The following is a 19,111-nucleotide window of genomic DNA, read 5'->3' as shown; positions in this document are numbered from 1 at the left end:
CCAGTGAAACGACACAGCTCTGGAAATGCAGGTTTCAAAATAAACACCAACAAAAATCAGAAAAACGCCACATTACAGAAATTCATTCCGATTCCTGTATGCTTTGCACAATGGAAATGACCAGAGTCGGTTTTCCAGTTGAGCCTTCCCACAACTGAAGGCTCATTTCAATGGCACTCCCACAGATGACCAACAAAACCCACCAGCACCACCAGCAGCTTGGTATTTCCATTTATTATGCTGTAAAAAGCAACACTATCTGGATTTTATTTCTTAAAATAAATAACTTTCATTTTCAGAACCAGTACAGCTCAAGTTTAGATTCATTCATGGGAAACTGCTAGAAATACATTCATCACTGTCTAGTCCCCACAATACAGAATCTAAAAGTCAAGATCAGCCCAGTCAGTTACAATGACCAGAAGTACACTGCCAGTAAGTATAGTCACGGATAGTCCAGCTCTGAAGCAAAAAAAAAATCTGGTACAATACAGTTTGTTCACAAAGATAGGCTAATTAATGCTAAGACTACCACAATATTTCTGAGTACAAAGCATTAAGTTAGCTGAACAATTTTAGGTTGTGATACAGAAGAAACATACATGACATAAAAACAAAGGAGTGGGGGAATCTTCTTTGGAGCATAAGGAAGTCAGCGTTGGGTAAGATAACCAAAAGCTATTTACTGTAAAATCTACATGTCAGTGTCATGAATGATAAACAGCCAAACCAATGTACTGCATATATTTATATTTATAAATAACGCCATGTCTAAGTAGCTGCATCGCAGAATTGGACATTACAAAATAATCCATCTTCTCACAATGAGAAAATACTAAAACTAACCAGCAAAAATGCACTGAAGCTAAGACCGGCTAAAAGCACTCGGTATGAAAAGCATTAAAGTTTAGGGACAGCTATGATCTTCAATGTTAGCTCAGTTAAAATCCTGCTTTTGGTTTTGGTTTGTTTATATCATGTGTACTATCTAATATACCTATGCTTAAAAATGCCAGTTAAATAAAGCTAGATCAGGTATTTTTCTGAGAAGCTACAGAATGTGTTGTAGGAGGGGCAAAATAGGGAAGATTAGGACTGAAATTTTTAATTCTGAACTAGGATCCATCTGAAAATATTCCTTTACACTGAAGCCCATAAATCTGTTGCCTTGTGCTACCCAGTGACTGATGTGGCTCAGCAAAAAGCCAGAGGCCATTTCATTTAGTTCCTGGTTACAACAGGGGTGGCCGTGACACAGGATGTGAAGAGAATGGGTTAAAAGCTTTCAGAAAAATAGCTGATCTTCAGAAGAACAAACAAACAAACAAACAACAACCCAAAAAAACCCAAACCCAACCAACTTAAAAACAGGAGGATTCTTGAGAAAAAGTGTTTGATAGCCATGCCAGCCAGCTTCGAGATGCTACTTGAGGGCTTTAGACTTTCAGACGCTTTCAAGATGTCATTCGTTCATCAAGACAGTCACTGCTTGTGATGAGTACCAAGCACTTTTCCACGTGGCTTGTCCTCCCTGCAGGGAGGCAGTATGGCATTTCAACAAGAGACTGTACAGGAACTTGAAAGGATTTATTCTCAACTATACTGACCTGCTGGGTCGCTCTGGAGAAGTTACTTCTCTCCAAGCCTTAGTGTACTCTTTGCTAAAGGAAGGTAATGTGGTTCAGATCAGCTTTATAAAGTGCTTGGGCCATTCTAGGAAGAATCTGGAGATTTTGGTGCCAAAACACAGAAAATTTCAACTCTCAGGTCTACTAATGACTTGTACACTACGTGCTAGGATAAAAACCACCATATACACAATTCTCAAGCACAAATCTCCTTTTCCATGTGCTAAATGGTTCCTGCCTAAAACTCTTGTGCTAAAATCCTTGCCTACGTCCAACAATGTAGTGTTTTGTGAATATCTTTAGTGACTGCTCACTTCTGAGGTTTTGTGCCACACTACTGGCAGAAGCAATTGTACATGGGACGGGGAGCTGTGGCAATGTTGGACTTCTGCAAACTACAAATACCTGCATCTACATTTTCCACGACAGGGCACGTGCCATGCTGGCTTCAGTGGCAAGACAACGGATGCCACCATTGACCACAAAAGGCATTTACTTACTTGTGTTCCTGGTGCTGGACTCCTGTCCTACACCAGGGGAATCCCAGCCATGCAATAGCCTGCTCCCTGGTTGATGGCAGTGCAAGAAGAGAACATAACCCAAAACCTGGCTTATCTCCTGCTCTGCTCCTGTTTTGATTGGCTCTATGCTCCTTAAAGCTGTTTCACTCCATCCGTGCTCCTTACTACAAGCCTAAATGAGCGCAGATTGACGTGTAGTATTTGGTTTGGTTCTTTGCCTTTCAAGCATGTCCTTTGCCCTCGCTGGCTCCTGGTGCAGCCCCCAGGAGCCGCACTGTCAGCCCCCCAGGGGTAGTGCAAATATACCTGCAAGGAACACCTGCACGGAGTGGAAGCACCCGCGTTCCCCGGCCACAGGGAAGAACTTTAGCAGCTGAACATGGAGAGAGAGGAGGGAGGCAAGACAAAGGGAACTGAGAGAAACGCTCCCAAGACAAAAATCCCACGACACACCGGTGCTACAAGTCACATTCCCCTACGCCATTTGGTCGAACAAACCTTAAAACACATTCCCTGACAAGACTATCTCTAAGAACAAGCCTAGACCATTGACAAGTGTCACCTATATACTCTGTGATATTTATATCATGTAAACAAGGTTGTGTGGAATTCTTTTTTCTATTTTTTTTTTTTCCCAAAGATAAGTGCAGATCCTTACTTAACACACCCAGCCTAAATCTACATCAGCATCCTCAGCTTTCAAAAAACCTCACTGACGCTCACACCTGACAGTACTCTGGCTCATCCTGGCCATACTGGAAACAGAGGGCTAAAGAAACAAAAAACTCAGCAGAAAAGTTCCTGACCACAGACTAGAGTTCACACAGAACACAAAAATAAATTAAGTAGTGCACAGTAAAGCCAACAACAGCTAAATATTTTTATACATCAACTATATGCAGCATGAGGTAATATTGCTCACATTATGGAGGGAGATTCTTAGTTGGTTTTGTTTCTTTTTGAAGAGATTGGATTTGTCCTGTGCGTATAGAAACTCCTGTAACGTAACACTGAAGTAACAGAGACTTCTGTAAAATATATACCACTATCAGATAGAAACACACACGCTCTTCATTACTTATGCATACCACAATTAAACAGGTAAGTGATTTGATTCTTAGGATCTAGCTGAAGATGATTATAGTAAGCCATCCAGATTTTTATGAACCGTTCGGTTCTCTTTGCCGTCGTTGTTATCCTCTGATGGCGTGTATTGGACCTGATATTCTTGAAGGATTTTAAAAACATCATGGTGTCCAAAATGTAAAGCTTCGTCCATAGGAGTGTTGTTCCACCTACAAAAAGCAGCACAGTATTTTTAAGATCAGCACGCTAAGCACAAAGAGCACCACAAATCCCGTTCTTTACATACTGCACTAATACTGTTCAGCACACAGACCACGGTCAGTTCAGTAATTGTGGAACTTCATTAAGCTGAGCGTAACCTTTGAAATAATGGCTTTAGTGGTTCATTTTTCATTCCTGCTCATTGTGCAGAACCTACAGAGAACCGATAGGATCCCATCCCCCTGCCTCAGTGGCCTGGCTCAATACATTCTCCTCACAGGGACTAGGGCAGTGTTCCTGGAGCATCTTTCCTCCAAACGAGCAATGAAACACCCACCTGTCTTTGGGGAAAGGATTCACTTTGCACGCTTCCAGTAGAAACTTAACAACATCCACGTGTCCTACAGGAAAAGCAGCTGTGTGAGTGCATGTACTTCTAGATATCCATTTCTGGACAGACAAAAGCAAGAATGCACAGAGAGAGCAAGGATGTTCTAAAGCAAGCTGACAGACAGACAGACAGCAACTGCTGTGTGAGGAGACAGTACCTTCTGCAGCTGCCACGTGCAGGGCTGTCCGTGAGTCATAGTCTCTTTGCTCCATATCCATTCCTGACAGAGCAAACCTTAAAAACAAAATAAAATAGAAGAGATTGCAGAGGTAAGTCTTAACGTGATTTAAAGCACGTTACAAAGCTAGCGTGGGGTGACATCACTCTGCCACAAGAGGATGTGAGCAGCACCATGAGCACATCTTTGCTGATAATGGAAGGGGCTTTGGCTTTAAAGGTTAGTGCCTTAACTTTCTTTCTGCTCTTTTGTTGTCATAAATAAAAATAAAACATCTTCGCAGAAAACAACAGTCAACACACCTGATTTAAAATCGTCCATGGACAAGCTAAGCCACATAAGGCAAAGTAAATTTATAGCAGGTGAGAAAATCCCAGGAAGTCTCCCAAATCTGAAAATCCTTAGCAGCATTAAGGGATTGGGAGTTCTTGCTTCACACTATGGTGCCCTGGGACAGCAGAGTTAAACTACAACTATTTTTCCACCCACTAGTTATATTTAGATATATTCTAGCCAAATTAATGCTTATTTAGTCTCCTACCATTATTACTTTAAATTTTGCCAGATTCTCCTCCAGATTTAAAAAGCAAAACTAGATGTCCTAACCTGTCCAATAACAATGTACATTTTCCAGCCTGAATTTTTGTGGCACTTTCAGAATTGAGTATTAAAGCAGGTGAGACCACAGACAGGATTTTCTGCCATTGCTATAAAAAATGGTTAAAGAAATTGTTTTACTGTGATCCAGAGAAATGGAACACAATGGGATTCAGGAGAGTGTGAGGGCACCTTTTTGAGGGTTAGATTTGGGTCTTTTGGTCGGGTTTTGGGTGAACGTATTCAATCTCGTGCAGCCCAATGTCCCCAAAACAGACACAGTGCACGTGCAAGTTCCTAAATGTAAACAACAGCACGAACCAACCAGCAGCATTCCTTGTTTATATTATAATATTCCCAAACCCCACTGGTTTTTACCTCCGGAGTGCAGACACGTCCCCTGTGTAGGCAGCAAACAGCAGATTTATCACAGACTTCACCTACAAAGAGAGATTAAGTTCCAGTTTACTGATCTTCTTTCTTCAAAAAGAAAACCCAGTGGGGGCAGCTGGTCCAGTGCTTATGAACTTGTTAATTGTATCCCTTTGCCTGACCACATTCTGCAGTACAGCTTGCTCTGCCACCAGTACTGCAAGGTCTGTCTTTCCAAGGCTGAAGTTGTTAAGGACAGAAAAAGAATTAAAACCAATGAATTTCTGCTTTGTTGCGGTAAAAAATATGAGCCTTGCTCCATGGGCAAACCGTATTTCTCTCTTCAGTTGCGCAATGACACCAAGTATTGAATTGCACAGACAGCATCACTCTGCACAATTTATAAAACCATGAACTCCTCATAAGGCAAAGTGAGGCACTCTGGAAAAGTAAGATTATATTTTTTTATTAACTGCAAAGATTCCTAATGGCAGGAGAAATCTATGTCAGCAGAAATGAAGAAATGATAGCCTTTTTTCTACATATTACAGATTATTCTTGCATGCATCCAACATACAGACTTTCCTCAAATAAATCATTCTAAGCAGTTCTGTTCCGTAATAAGCAAGGTTTCCAGGCAGATAAAGCTGGATCTTTGTAGATAAGTACGGGCTTAAAGCATGACACAGGTAAAGTCTCTGGTAAGTAGTGCCTTTTTCTCAGCTGTATTCATTACTCTTGTAAGAAATTACACTGTCAAGGTACACCAACCTTGTCCCATGCGTATTTTTAATACATCCTGGCTATAACAACTCTGCAGCTTTTAACAAGAGGCAAAAATCACAAGCTAGGTGGTTTTAAGTACCCACATCAGCTTCTTTCATAAACTGACATAGCCACTTCTAGGCCCCATTTCAAGGTAATTTCCAGTAAACTTTCTAAATACTGCTTCGCTGTAGACTTTTCTGAGTCTACAAAGCTCTGTTGCTGCCACCAGCCAAGTAACAGAGATAAAAGAGGGAGCTGATGCTGCACTGACCTTCTGCAACAAGGAGGAGAAACAAACAAAATGAAAAATCCCCACCCACAAGCAAGTCTCCCACAAATTTCTGCAGGAACACTGGCGTGTTTTCACAGGGCCACAGAGGAGCCAACATCTGCGCCTCCTCTAAACCAAAGCCGAGGAGCTGCTTGTTGTTTTTTACACCCCAAATATGCACTGACGCACAGAGAGACCCAAGGAGGAGGAGGCACAAAGGCCAGGATGGAAACACAAAGGGGACACAGAGCCACCCTCACTCCAGCACCCACAAACTCCTGCAGCTCCTTTCCTGCAGTTGGCACGATGAGGGCTGGAAGGTTCAGATCTGCAGGACTCCCTCCCTTCTGAGGGGGCTCTGCCTCGCTGGGCTGTCCCTAAACCTGGCTGGCTCCAAAGGCTGGGCCCCGGGCCAGGCTCTCTCAGCTCTGACCCCACAACACCCTGAACTGTGGCAAACCTGACATCACACCCCAGACCCTCCTCACCAATGTTACAGAGGACTGGCACTGAGTGATTCCATTCCTCCTACAAAGATTTTTTTGTTTAGACTTTCTGCCACGAGCCAAAGCAGTGACCAAGACTCGTAAGCAGGTCAGCAGGAGGCAGAGGCAGCAACCCCAGCTGAGCCCTCCCAGCCCACAGGCAGCTCCCCACGGCTGGGCTCAGCCCCTCTCCAGCCCTGGCTCAGCATCAGGCTTGCAGGACCCAGGGAATGAGCTGCTGGAGCACCCTGCAGGCCTGGGGTCTGCCACCGTCACAAACACACGGATTTGCATTAGCACGGCAGCAACCACACAACCACAGTCCCTGGGCTTTCCACAGGAAACACCACAGCCACACCGAAATCCAAACCCTCCAACAGAGACGGTGTCAGTCACAGGCACTGGGCTGCAGGCTGAATGCAGGTGGGAAAGGGGAATTTCACTTGATAATCTCTGCATTTCATCGAGATGATTCAGGCGCTCTCCCCAACCCGCTGGGGCGCCGCAGGCAGACCAGGCTGGTGGCACTCCCACGTCTCGGGTCCTACAGGTGATGAATACTCTCCCTTTTCAGGATCTGGGATGAGCAAAGGACACTCTGTCTTTCATAAAAACCATTTCAGAGGCAACTGACCATTTTGGCTGGGCTTCTTGATGTTTCTGGGAAATGCAAATACATATTAAAGTAAAAAAATAAAAATAGCCCACATTCCTTTCTTCAAAAAACAACTTTCCAAGTGCAGTCAGAACCCAGAACCTTGGATTCAGCTGAACATTTTGCTAAAACTTGATTTTTGTTTCCTATAATGATGTGACAAAATGTAATTTGGAGATTCCTGAGGCTTTGTAACACAATCACCTTAGGTCACGTCTCTCAGCAATCTGGGAGAGGTCAAAGCAGCTCCTTCCTTAAGATAAATCAAGTAAAATCAAAGGTTACTTTACTTTAAAACTGAATTTCTTGACAGATCAAAACAAAAACAAATACAAGTCCAGACAAAAAGATCTCTGCTTGTTTACCTCAAGGAAATTTGTTCTCTGTCCAACACTAAAAGCAACGGGATACAAAAAAGCAGGAGAAACCCAACAAATTCAGCAGGATAACTACTAGCAGAGTAATTATCCAAAGGTGGTCAAAGATGAACTCAAGCTAAAATAAGCCAAGCGTGGCCATCACAGCTGAAAAATCCTTTTTGAACAACTTCCTCCTGCTTCTAGAGAGACTTCAATGATTTTATGGGAGAATTAGACTGGATTTGCTGCCAACAAAACATACCTTGACCCCATAAGTGCACCCTACTGTAACAGCAGCATAGAACAGGCCAAAAAATTAACAAACTTTATAAGGTATGAAATAAAACTGCTCAGAAGGCAGCCATAAACAACAGAAGTTTTACTGAGTTCATGTAAAAATTGAATTCAAAAGAATTTAGAAATTTGCAAACACAAAATACATCCTGAACTCAAAGTAAGAATATACCGTTTCCACAAGTATCTTATGGGTCTTCCTTAATTTTCAAGAGAATACTAAACTAGGCAGCATATATACTAAATTATTATGTAAGAGGTTGTCATTTACAGTGAGAAAAACTTACTATGTGAACAGCACTTGCTGCCATAAGCTTTGTATCTGTGCAGAATCTCACTTAGGCTGCCACAAAGTCAAGCAGAAATTCTCTACCCAAAACTCACAGTGTACTAGCTTGAAATAACAGGTTCATTGCAAAAAAAAAAAAAAAAAAAAAAAAAAAAAAAAAAAAAAAAAAAAAAGGCAAAAGGCAGAAGAAACTCTAAAGTGGCAGCAGGAAACATACGATTTGGGGATTTTTTTAAACATAAGGGAGAAAAAAAATAGTGATCATGACAGATGAGCTCTATCCATTCAAATTAAGTAGGGCACAAAGCAACTAATTTAAGTGTTTAGAGACACTGTTAGTGAGTTTCTCACCAAGTAGTTCATGAACATTCAGTGTTGGTGTTTCAGTAACTGCACTGGTGAACACAAGCTCCCCTAATGTTTAGAAACACAAAGTTCACCTTCAACCCAACAGCACTGAATTGCCCTTTCCTAACTATGAAAACGTAATAAAAGGAGAAAGGATGGAGTCCCTTTGCTTTACACGAGCTGGATGGATCACACACTGCCACACAGCTGCATGGCAGGATCAAACCCAGAGCACAAACTGTAGCACCTTTTGTCAAACAAGAGAGAGAACCTGCATGCACTGGAGCAGAGAAACTTGGCAGCTCTCTTCTCACTGTGCCAAGAATACAGAGCACTGCCCACACAGCTACAGTGAGACCCTCTCTGTACAGCACTCCTTCTTGAGCACTGGGTATAATCCTCGTTATCCAGGCAGTGAAACCAGCACGGAAAGGTTCCTCAGAAATACTCATGCCACAAAGTGGTAGAGATCAGAAACACAGTTTCACTGTCAGGTTAGGAGGTGTTAGAGGTCTTGGACTCAGCTGGACAAAGCTATGAAGGATCCAGGTCCTGCATCACATCGGAGGTGGCCAAATGACCAACACCTCCAGAGGTACCGCTCCAATTAATGGTTCTGTGAGTCCATGGGTCAGGATGTGAGCAGCTCAAGAAAGAAAATCAAGACTATTTTTGCTCAAGAACTGCACTGAGGTCAAGTTAAAGGAAGGAAACAGCCAGAGTTCGGAGCAGCAGGAAGTCACAGCACTGCAGCAGATATTTGAGATAAACAAAAAGGCAAAAAATGAAAGAGAAAAAACACCCTTCCAAAACCCCAAATGGACAAACTGAGTGAGCTACAGCACTGCCAGCTGCAAAATGAAACTCAGTGTCAAAGTGACTCCTAGTCCAAAGCTTTCCTAGCACAGTTATTTTGAACTTCTGAGCCTGGTTATGCTGAAAGTTTCAAAGAAGTCTCCTTCAAGCAGCAGTGGTGACATGAGTGGATGTGCAGGAACAGAGGAACTGCAGTGGGGAGCACGTGTGGCCCAGCACACAGCAACTGGCACAGCTGTGCCCCCTCCTCTGCAAGCACAAAGGACTTGGGCATGACAGGAGAGCTGCAGGGTTGGTTTTCAATGTCTCAGTGTGCCAACTGGAAAAACTTTATTAAAAAAAAAGTTTCACTTCAGTACTAATATGCTGAAGTTACTGCAAGTGACATTTCAACAACACCTAACTGATCTGAAAGGCTTGGCTGGAATGTTGGGAATTGCCTTGGTGGAGCATTTGTAACAAAACAGTCTTTCCCTACCTGAGCTGGCACCCAAATCCTGACTTATTTAAATAATCTCACAATGGCTAATAGCAAATGCCTACACAAGACTGAGACAGAATCACTTCTCTCTTAGCAGAGTCCAGTATAGAAGATTTTTTTAAACCAAAGAAAAGGGTGTCTACCACTGCCTTGGCTCTACTGACATCCACAGAAAACCCCTCCAAACACTTCAGAGACAGCACGCTGACATTGTTAGTGGCACTAAGATGGGAAACCGAGGCCCAGAGAGGGAAATGAACTGCTACAGTCTCGTGGTGAAGGGAGAGAGGCCTGACACCTTCTGCCCACCGCCTGTTCTTCAATGCACAACAGCCAAACCTCGAGCAGGAGCCAAGGCCAAGCAGCTGAGCACGCCAGCACTGTGCTCTGTCCCTGCCCACGTGTCCCTGTCACCACAGGGCTCTGTCCTGCTCTGCTATGGCTGCAATGCCTCCAGCACGGCAGGGAGAGCCTCTGCCCTGCGCTGCACTTGGGTCAGGAGAGAAAAGCCAAACAGCTGTGCAGGGACAGAAAGCAAATCCTTCGGAAAAAAATTAATTTACCTCAAAGCCGGATTAATTCCATGAGAAGCTCTTAGCTAAAACAGTCAGTGAATCTGGATTTTAATTTCCTACTGTGTCCTGCTTCCTGAGAACGCTCCGCCCTCTTGAATTTCTTTGAAAACATTACAGAATTAACATTCTGAAAAAAAAGCATGACTTCCAACTTCATGTTTCTCCAGGTGGCTGAGCAATACAGTCAAGCCCTATAGTTTATAATAGTGCAGCTCAAGGCAAGCCAAACAAGAATAAATAAACGACTCCCCTAAACTTTCCAGCACTCTTTCCATGATATTTAGGGATAATGCCACAGGTTAGCCTTCTGAAGAGATGTTCAAAACATTCAGAAAAAAAGGTCTGAATGGATACTGTTTCTCAGGAACTTTGCTGTATCTGAACTTGACTGTGGACCAGACCAAGCGTGCTGACAGGAGACTTTCAAACACAAGAGGAGTTAAACAGAGAGAGCAGAGCTAGCTGAGAGAACACGTCCACCACGCTCTTCTCTCACATCCCATTTATTGCGCTTAAAATGGGACACAACGTTTCCTTTCAGGGAACCCTGCCCCTCTGGCCAACTGGCTTCAAGAGCAAAGTGTTGAACATTCCCCTGCAAGCCACAGAGGTGTAGAGATAAATTGGGTTTTAAATTTCAGCACCCGACTTCCCTGATGGCAGGTGAGTGTCACACCAACCCCAGGGCCTGATGCACTGGGAGCTCAGAATGGGTCCCAGGTAAGCCGGGCTCTGGGTTGTGAGCCCCCAGGCTCCCGACAAGGCTCCCAGCCCCAGGAAAGCTGCACAGCAATCGGAATGCACTCCTGCTGCTCTTCACCAGGGAAATCAGCCCAGCTCCTCAGGAAGTGTCCCCAGGGCGCTTCTCCAGGCCACTAACCCCACGGGCGCTGAGCACGGCTAATGTGCACCTGTGACACCCCGGCTGCCTCCCTGGGGCACCTGTGCCCGCCCCGAGGGTGACACAGCACGGCTCCACAGCTCCCTGTTCACACGGAAAATCTGTCAGGTGGCATTCCCAAGCAGTGCATCCAGCCGGGAGGCTCCGTGGAGGCCACCCGCCCGGCCCGGCAGGGCACACGCAGAGCCCCGCACACACGCGCGGCCCTCCAGCCATTGTTCCCGCACACGGCACAGCTGATCCGGCTCAGCGCGGCATTAGCTCGGAAACGCAGAAAATAGATTGTTAATCTGCCCAAGGTGAGCACCCCTCTTGGGAACGGGGATTAACACTCCATAGCAGGACTCTGCCCCTTCCCATGGCCTCTGCAAACGGCCAGGGACTGACAGGGAAGGCGGGAGCAGAGTTTACATGAGTCACGAGCAATTCCACAAAGTAATAAAAGCTCCAAAATCAACAGGAATTCCCTTTCCCAGTAGCCCTGTTCAGCTGCTTTTCCTACAGCTGGTCCCCTGATGAGGGTCACCAGGGTATGCAGCAAGAAGCAATCCCTCCTCCTGCTCTTCGGAAGAACTGTGGATTTTTGGATGCTTATTATGTCAATGGAAAACAATTCCTGAAACCCAAGATGCCAATATAAACTCCGAAACAGCAGTGCTAACCTACAGACACCATGAAAAGTAAACCTAGAGCACAAAGCAAACCATTTAGTCATCCAGTTTTTACACACTGAACTTGTAACTCAGCTATGCTGAAGCACAGCCTTTAGACAGCTTTTCCCCGGCATGTAAGGTTTCAAAATAAAGTAAAAACAAACAGAAAAAAACCCCCTCAAACCTGCACCAAACGAATTTTGGCATTTCAACTCTGAAACTAAGAATGCAAGTAGTCCCTTAAAAGGACAAAAATAAACCAGGGATGGATCTGAGAGTGGCACACACTAGACAGGATCACTTATTTTCCAATATGCCAGTTTTGCATTTACATTTAATTTTCAATAACCTGGAATCTCCTCTCCAGTGTCCACATACAAGGCTATTGTTGGGAAAAACATTCAGGTCTAAAAGAGACAACCATGGTTTTTCTTTTAAATACCTCTGAAGGTAAGTTGTACTTCGTAAGGAAAGAAATCTCACTCAAAAGCCTGTTTTTGCAATTGAGCTTCTGCTTTGTTTCCCATGAAATAAAGCAGAACTTATGGCCTAAGGGTAAGTAAAGCACATACTTTAAAAAGTCAAAAAGAAGACTGAACTAGAGGCAAACACCCAACCAACCTCTAAGGCCTCCAAGCCTAGCCAAGCATCACCTCCATGTCTCAGCCAGGACGTGACCTGTCTGCGGCACGCCAGTGCCAGCCGCCTGCCAGGACACAACTCCCAGACCTGAGTGCCAGGTTTTATTCACTAAGCGAATCCCAGACTAGTTTGGATGCCCACCCAGGTGAGGACTGGCTCTGGAGGTTCTCTTGCTAGTGAGGTTCTGTCCATGAATATTTTTAGGGATGGACAGTCCTTGAAGGCACTCAAAGCAGCCTCTGGATTAAGCCTCAACATTATTTTATTCTTCAGAAAACTCAGTTCCACAAGAAGAGGTAACTTCTCTAAATAACTTCCTGAAACACACAAAATTTCAGTAAGTGATCAAATGACTCCATGTAGCTCTACAGCAACCCAACATTGACTGCTTCTGACAGAGCCTCCTGCCCTGACTTCAAGACAAGGGTCTTAAGAAGTTATAAACTTAGAATTCCTTGGGAGAGTCTTTGTTCCCACTAGACTATAAATAATTTGAAGATGTGTGAATAAATTAATGCATATACATACACACATTAAAATATTGATATATTTGAAAATACAGGTGAGGCTAGTTGTTCCATAAAACCTTCCTTTCTTCTTGATGACTTCCACCACCTCTTTAGGCTATTTTCTGCACTAATGATCCTTGTTTCCTCATGTAAAAATGCAAAAATAACTCTAGAATCTGCCAGTGTCTACTCTGCCATGTTTTAAAACCAACACAGGAAACGAGATTTTGTCAGGCATTTTCCTGGTTCTTTTTCTAACCCTTTGACTATACTTTCTTTTCCTCTAGATGGTGCAAGGTCCTCCCTCTTCACAGCTGGAGACAGAGGATGATACCCAGCTCCTTCAGTTTTACGAGCCGTGGGTGCAGCGTTTATTTTTGGACTCAAGGCTGCCACAAGTGACTTTCAAAGCTGCTACCGCAGTTTATTTCTGGAGTCTCTGGTGGAATTAACTTGAAATGCCCTTTGCACAGCAATTATCCATACAGTTTGTGCTGTTGATATCAAACTAGCAGACTAACAGAACGCTTACTTATTCCTCACTCCAGTTTCCAGAAGCCCTGCTCAAGCACAACCCATGCATGTACTGAAATACTGAAAGCTGCTTCTCCCATGAGTGATGTCTAGACTGCAGCCACACAAGAGGCTGTATTTTCATGTATCCAAACACAAAGCAGCTCTGAACCAACTGTGTTGCTAGAGCTGCAAAAACCCTCAGGCAAGCCAGCACACCAGCTAGTTATTACTTTTATTTAAAGCTGGGCAAAATCCCAGTAGGTATTAAATATCTTCCTGCAATTCAGCTACTCACTTTGTTTCAAACCCAAATCCAGTCTTTCAGAATAAAGTGAGTCATTTTCTCCTTCTGAACTAGCTGGTAGACACTGACAAAAAAAAAATTTCAATGGTCCTAAAAGTGTCTGTTTAAAATCCAAAATGAAATAATTAAACCAAATATACACACCAAAGGTTTCTCTTGACTCCAGGACCCTTAATCCAACTGAAGAACAATTGTCAGTCTGTTTTATTGGCAATCAGATGGGCTAAGGCTGCTAAAGGAGAAGCGCAGCTGAGCAGAGGTGATTTGTTCCCTTCTTCCATCCACTGGCATCAAATGGATTTCCAGCATTCATATTTCCCTCAGATTCAAGCCTTTTCGAGGTAAGTACTGCATTATGCCACCCAAAATTACAAATAATTACAGTATTGATACCACATGTTACAGTAAACTGCATTTCTTCATCCATTTCTGCCTGAAGCCCTTTTTTTTTGTCAAAATACTTTAAATTAATGGAGGTATTCAAAAGCATCTAAAAATGGTATTTACTAAAAATGAGCACAATACCGTAACAGTTTGTCCCTTTTTTTCTTCTCTGTTACTGTACTAGTCTGCATAAAATTTAAAAAGCTTAAGGACACAGAAAGCAGTAACTGTGAGGAGAAGGAACTCTTCCTCCAATCACACTTGAGGCCATTAAAGACAGAATTCATCTCTTCCAGCACCAAGCTCTTGCTCATAAGATGGCCATCAAGTGGACACAAATTTCTGGAAGGAGTCTGTAACACCTGTATTCCTCAAAACAACATCCCTCTACCTGTGAATTCACTCTAAACACTATCAGGCAGGAGGTACAAGTTCTTCAAGTATCCAAAAATATTCTTTGACTCATACAGAATAAAGTTAGAGTCACAGACAGGACTGAGCTCAGTTCTACAATTAATTCAGCCAATGCATGCTCAGAGATTATTACATTTAATTATTCTATCTTTTAATGCTAAATCAAATTTAGAATCTTGTAAATGAAATTTGAAATAACTAGATTAGAATCCAATATAGTTTATGATTCCACAGGTATAATCTGCTTCGTGCTAGGTTTGGTTTTACTCAAGTGCCTGAAATACAGTACAGCCCTTGATGATAGCAAACAAGGAAAGCAGAAACTTTGTTTCATGGCAACACGCACTGGGAATTTGTAATGCCCTGTTATTTACAGTTCTGACTATTGATTAATTCTAAAGTATTAGTAAACTGATGCTGTTTAAATTACAGATAAGACTATTTAATTATGATAAATTAAGAATTAAGTCATTAAACAAAATGTTTACTAGAGTAAGTGAAACATCTACTTACCTTCTGCAACTGAGATTCCTTCAGAAAGACCATGCCCATCTATTCCACTCCTGAGATGTGCAAACCCCACAGGGTGAGACAAGCTGCTTTGGCCAGCCACGTTCCTGAACTGCCCACTCCCACCTCTGCCTCCCCTGATGGAGGCAGAAGAAACAACCATTCACTAACCCAGAACCTGATCTCCAGAGGTGGAGAGGGGGTCACAAAGCAAAGTGCGAATGGATCCTTGCACACAAGCCTCTCCCGCAGGAATCAGAGAACACCAACTCAATTTTACTAGAAAACATTACATAGTATCATAACAAAGTCCAGGGTGTGTGGATGGGGCCGTTTCTCCTTTCCAGTGCCATCATCAGGAGCAGGACAGCAGGAAATGCTGTGGGAAACAGACTGGGTTTTGTATTTCCCCTTTCCAGCAGATAAAACCAATACTAACGATGAACTGGGTTCATGAGGTACACAGTAGAAAACCCCACAGGAAACAGAGCTCATGATTTGGAGCCATTGACTCCATCACTATTAGATTACAGGATCTCAGAACAGATGCTTCTTTAGTTGGAATAAACTTCCAGGAAAAAAAGTCTGGTATGAATCATCAAGAACAGGTACTAGGTGGACCCAGACAATATTGCTGTCACAGATACCCCTGAACAACAGAACATCCTAAATTTTTCAACACAGAAAGCCTTACAGTACCCTAATGCTGAAGCTCCACCAGTGCTCAGATGATAATGTTGTGACTGGAGAGCTTCCCTGTCCCTTCACGTGTGTGCCTGGACAAACACATGAGCCTAGCAGAAGAGGAGCTGATCTCAAGAGCTACTCACTTACAATTTATTGTTATGTCTTATCCTTTGCTTAACACTTTTTGCTTTTGGAAACAACAAAATTAAGCACATCACTGAAAAGACCTCCAAAATATCAAGTGAGAATTTAATCATCCTTCACTAAACTTAAGAGCTAAAGTTGGCTGATTCCACTTTTTTTTTTTACAAGACCTTTCATGGACCTCCATAAACTCATAAATTGTGCCAGCAAGAAAAGTTCTTGAATGCCTAATAAAGAAAACCAAATTAGAATAGCAGTAGTGAATAACAGTGAATCAGGCAGTTCTACAGAACTGTGAATTAACAAGAGAGTCACAGAAAAACCTGGCCTGCCTCCTTGTCCTGGATGATCAAAGGTGTTACTGCTGCACTGGTGGCCATGAACAGTATGACAAAGGAAAGGTAGGTCAATTAATCCCTTCAACAAGAAGTTTATTAGATCAAGTGAAAGATTTAAAGCATGAAAACTTCCATCCTTTTAGATTAAGGCCAGGCAAATTTTCCTTTCTAGGTGGCATGCATTTGCCATCAGCAGCTTGGATGGAAATACTTCAGTGATGCTGCCATGTCCAAAGCATCCAAGTTTTGTAAGAAAATGACCCTCTCAAAGAGTTTAACTTACTCCACTTTTAAACTTTTTCAGCATTTCTCATCAGCAATGAAACAATTTACAATGAAACAGCAAATAATGATGGCTGGAAGTTCAAAAATGGTAAAATAATTCTTGCAATAAACCATCACAGAAATGTTATACCTGCTTCGGTAGCTCCCTTTCAGCCTTTTCAAAGACTAAACCCCTGCTAACAGTTCTGCAACAAAGAGCATAGGGAATATACAGAAAAACCTTAAAAAGGGGAATGCTAAGCCATTGATCCTGGATGCAGGAAGAAAAAACAAGAGCCTTTGAAGTAATGGATACAGACACCACTAACAGTGCAAGATTTGGGACCAAAGGACTGGGATCAACGACAGTCACATGAATCAAGTGGAATGCTGATGGGTGCTTTAGTGACAAGAGCTGTGTTAAGCAGACAGGACAAAAGGATGTCTGCCTTTTCAAGGACCTATTGACACCACTGCTACCCACACAACAGTAGAATGGGGCAATGCTCCCGCTTCCCAGACTGTGGGCACTTCACAGTTTGTGGGCGACAGTTTATACTTAAAATACAGAAGTTGGAATTGGCATTATAGCCAAAAGAAAGGACTTTGCTCTAAAAGGAGGTAGAGCACCTGCACTACCAACAGACTGACTCCACCCTGGAGGTCGAAAGCAGAATGGGGAAATCTTACCTGACACTTGCACTCTACTCTTGCTGTGAAGGTTCTTTCTAAATGCTAGGATCAAGTTTCTATAAACCTTCTTATTTTTAGGCTATGTATTCCATACCTGTTTTCCTTGTTTTGGAAATATTTATTAGCTTAAATATATTGGTACATGGGATAAAACACACTCAGCTGTTTTAGCCTGCTTCTCTATGTTCTCAACCATGATTCTTAGTCCTGCTCTACAATAGCACGTGTGGAGATTTTTTAAAGCATGTTTATTCGGAACAGTTTCTTCTCAGATCAAGATTACATTTTAATTATTTGACTTGCAATAATTACACGCTGGAGAATTTTAAGAGAGAGGTCCTTTAAAAGAAGTGTGAAATGTACTTTCCATTCAGAAAGTAAAAGCTACACATATAACCAAAAGCAGGTCTATGAGTCCAAAAAACCCCCGATTATTGCATGAGTAATTCCTGAACAAACAATAAAGTTGCCTGCCTCAAGGAAAAAGCTGGGCTAGTGAATGACATCAACAGGAAACGAGTAACATTATCTCTTCCTATCACTCCACTTGTGTTCTCAGTTCATTGTTTTGACAAGTGCTCTGATCACAAGGGGTCCTAACAGTAACATGCCATCCCTCAGCAAATAACACACTTCCACGTTTGTATTTAGCCTGTTGGGCTTCAATAGAAAAATAAAGGGAATATGGCCTTTTCAAATCCCTAAATCACTTCATTTTCAATGACATAATGAAAAAATACTTAGAATCCAGTAGGAAAAATACAGCAAGGAGTGAAAATACACATTACTGCTAACCAAAAGCCATTTTTATCTATGCCACTTCTAGGACTCCCTAAAAGCCAACAGATTACAGATGATGGTAAGATCATCAATCATGTTCACTGAAAACACAGAAGTCACCATCACAAGCTACAGAAAGGGAAAATTCCAATTGTAGGTTAGGAAAAAATTCTTTAATCAAAGCATTAAAGCACTGGAATAACTTACCCAGCCACATGACAAAACCTCATCAGTGGAGGTTTTCAACACTTGACTGGCAAAGCCCTTGAGCAACACAATCCGAGTGACATTGGACAGATGGTCCTTTGAGCAGGAGGCTGGACTGTAAGATCTCCAGAGATCCCTCCCAGCTTCTGTGACCTCGTTTTTTCCTTCTGGGGTTGCTTACAGTCACTAGTGCCCCTGCACCTCTTACAGATCGGCTACAATGACTGCACCCAGCTAAGTAAATCTGACTTGATTTAAGGAAAGATTCAATATGAAGATCAATTTCCAACTCACAGCGTGCAGGTGAGTTCTGTAAAACCACATGGAAGGCCCAGCTGTGTGCCAGCTGAGTCAGAATCAGAGCAGAGCAGCAGCTAGAACAGGAAGCAGCACCTTACAGCAGATACCACTGCCTCACCTGCCCGCTTAGCACATAAAATACATCAAAGTATGGTTGGCTGGAACATTTTTGAGGATAGGAAGACATTCTAGAATTACTTCCTTTTCCCCCTGTCCTTCCTTCAACCCCATTTCCTCATCAGCCTTAGCGCTGAGGTATCAAAGTGTCTATTATTCTCCAAACATCCACCTGCCTTGCCCTCAGTCAAGCACCCGTGCCAGCTTTATTGCCTCAATTAAGTCCTGTTCAAATGAAACTGGCAAAAAACCAAAATAACAAAGAAAATACACAACAAACTGGCCCCCACCACATTTCTGCTACTCAACTCAATTCTAGGCTTTATTCAGCTAAGCTGCAGCCTCAAGATGTGACCATTACATACCCCTGCTACGCACAGGAGAAACACACGTGGCATTTTCAGGAGCAGCTGAACCATGTGCAGAGTGGTGC

The 19,111-nt window shown here is 42.9% G+C and overlaps 1 protein-coding gene across 1 annotated transcript in view; it reads right to left on the bottom strand.

The window, feature by feature from the left end:
* Positions 1 to 219: 219 nt before the first annotated feature.
* Positions 220 to 19,111, bottom strand: part of GLS (glutaminase) — a 61,429-nt gene continuing 42,537 nt past the window's right edge. The window contains exons 15-18 of the mRNA XM_066189596.1: positions 4,981 to 5,042; positions 3,985 to 4,061; positions 3,774 to 3,837; positions 220 to 3,444 (exon numbers count right to left, since the gene is read on the bottom strand). Coding sequence (XP_066045693.1) covers positions 3,288 to 3,444; positions 3,774 to 3,837; positions 3,985 to 4,061; positions 4,981 to 5,042 — 360 coding nt within the window. The 3' untranslated portion in view covers positions 220 to 3,287. The remainder of the gene's footprint in view (positions 3,445 to 3,773; positions 3,838 to 3,984; positions 4,062 to 4,980; positions 5,043 to 19,111) is intronic.

The sequence above is a fragment of the Chamaea fasciata genome, unplaced genomic scaffold (genome assembly GCF_029207755.1).
Source record: "Chamaea fasciata isolate MVZ Bird 193981 ecotype frontalis unplaced genomic scaffold, bChaFas1.0.hap1 SCAF_8, whole genome shotgun sequence".
Taxonomy (NCBI): Eukaryota; Metazoa; Chordata; class Aves; order Passeriformes; family Sylviidae; genus Chamaea; species Chamaea fasciata.
Note: the sequence above shows the minus strand (reverse complement) of the source record. Positions and strands in the feature narration are given on the sequence as shown.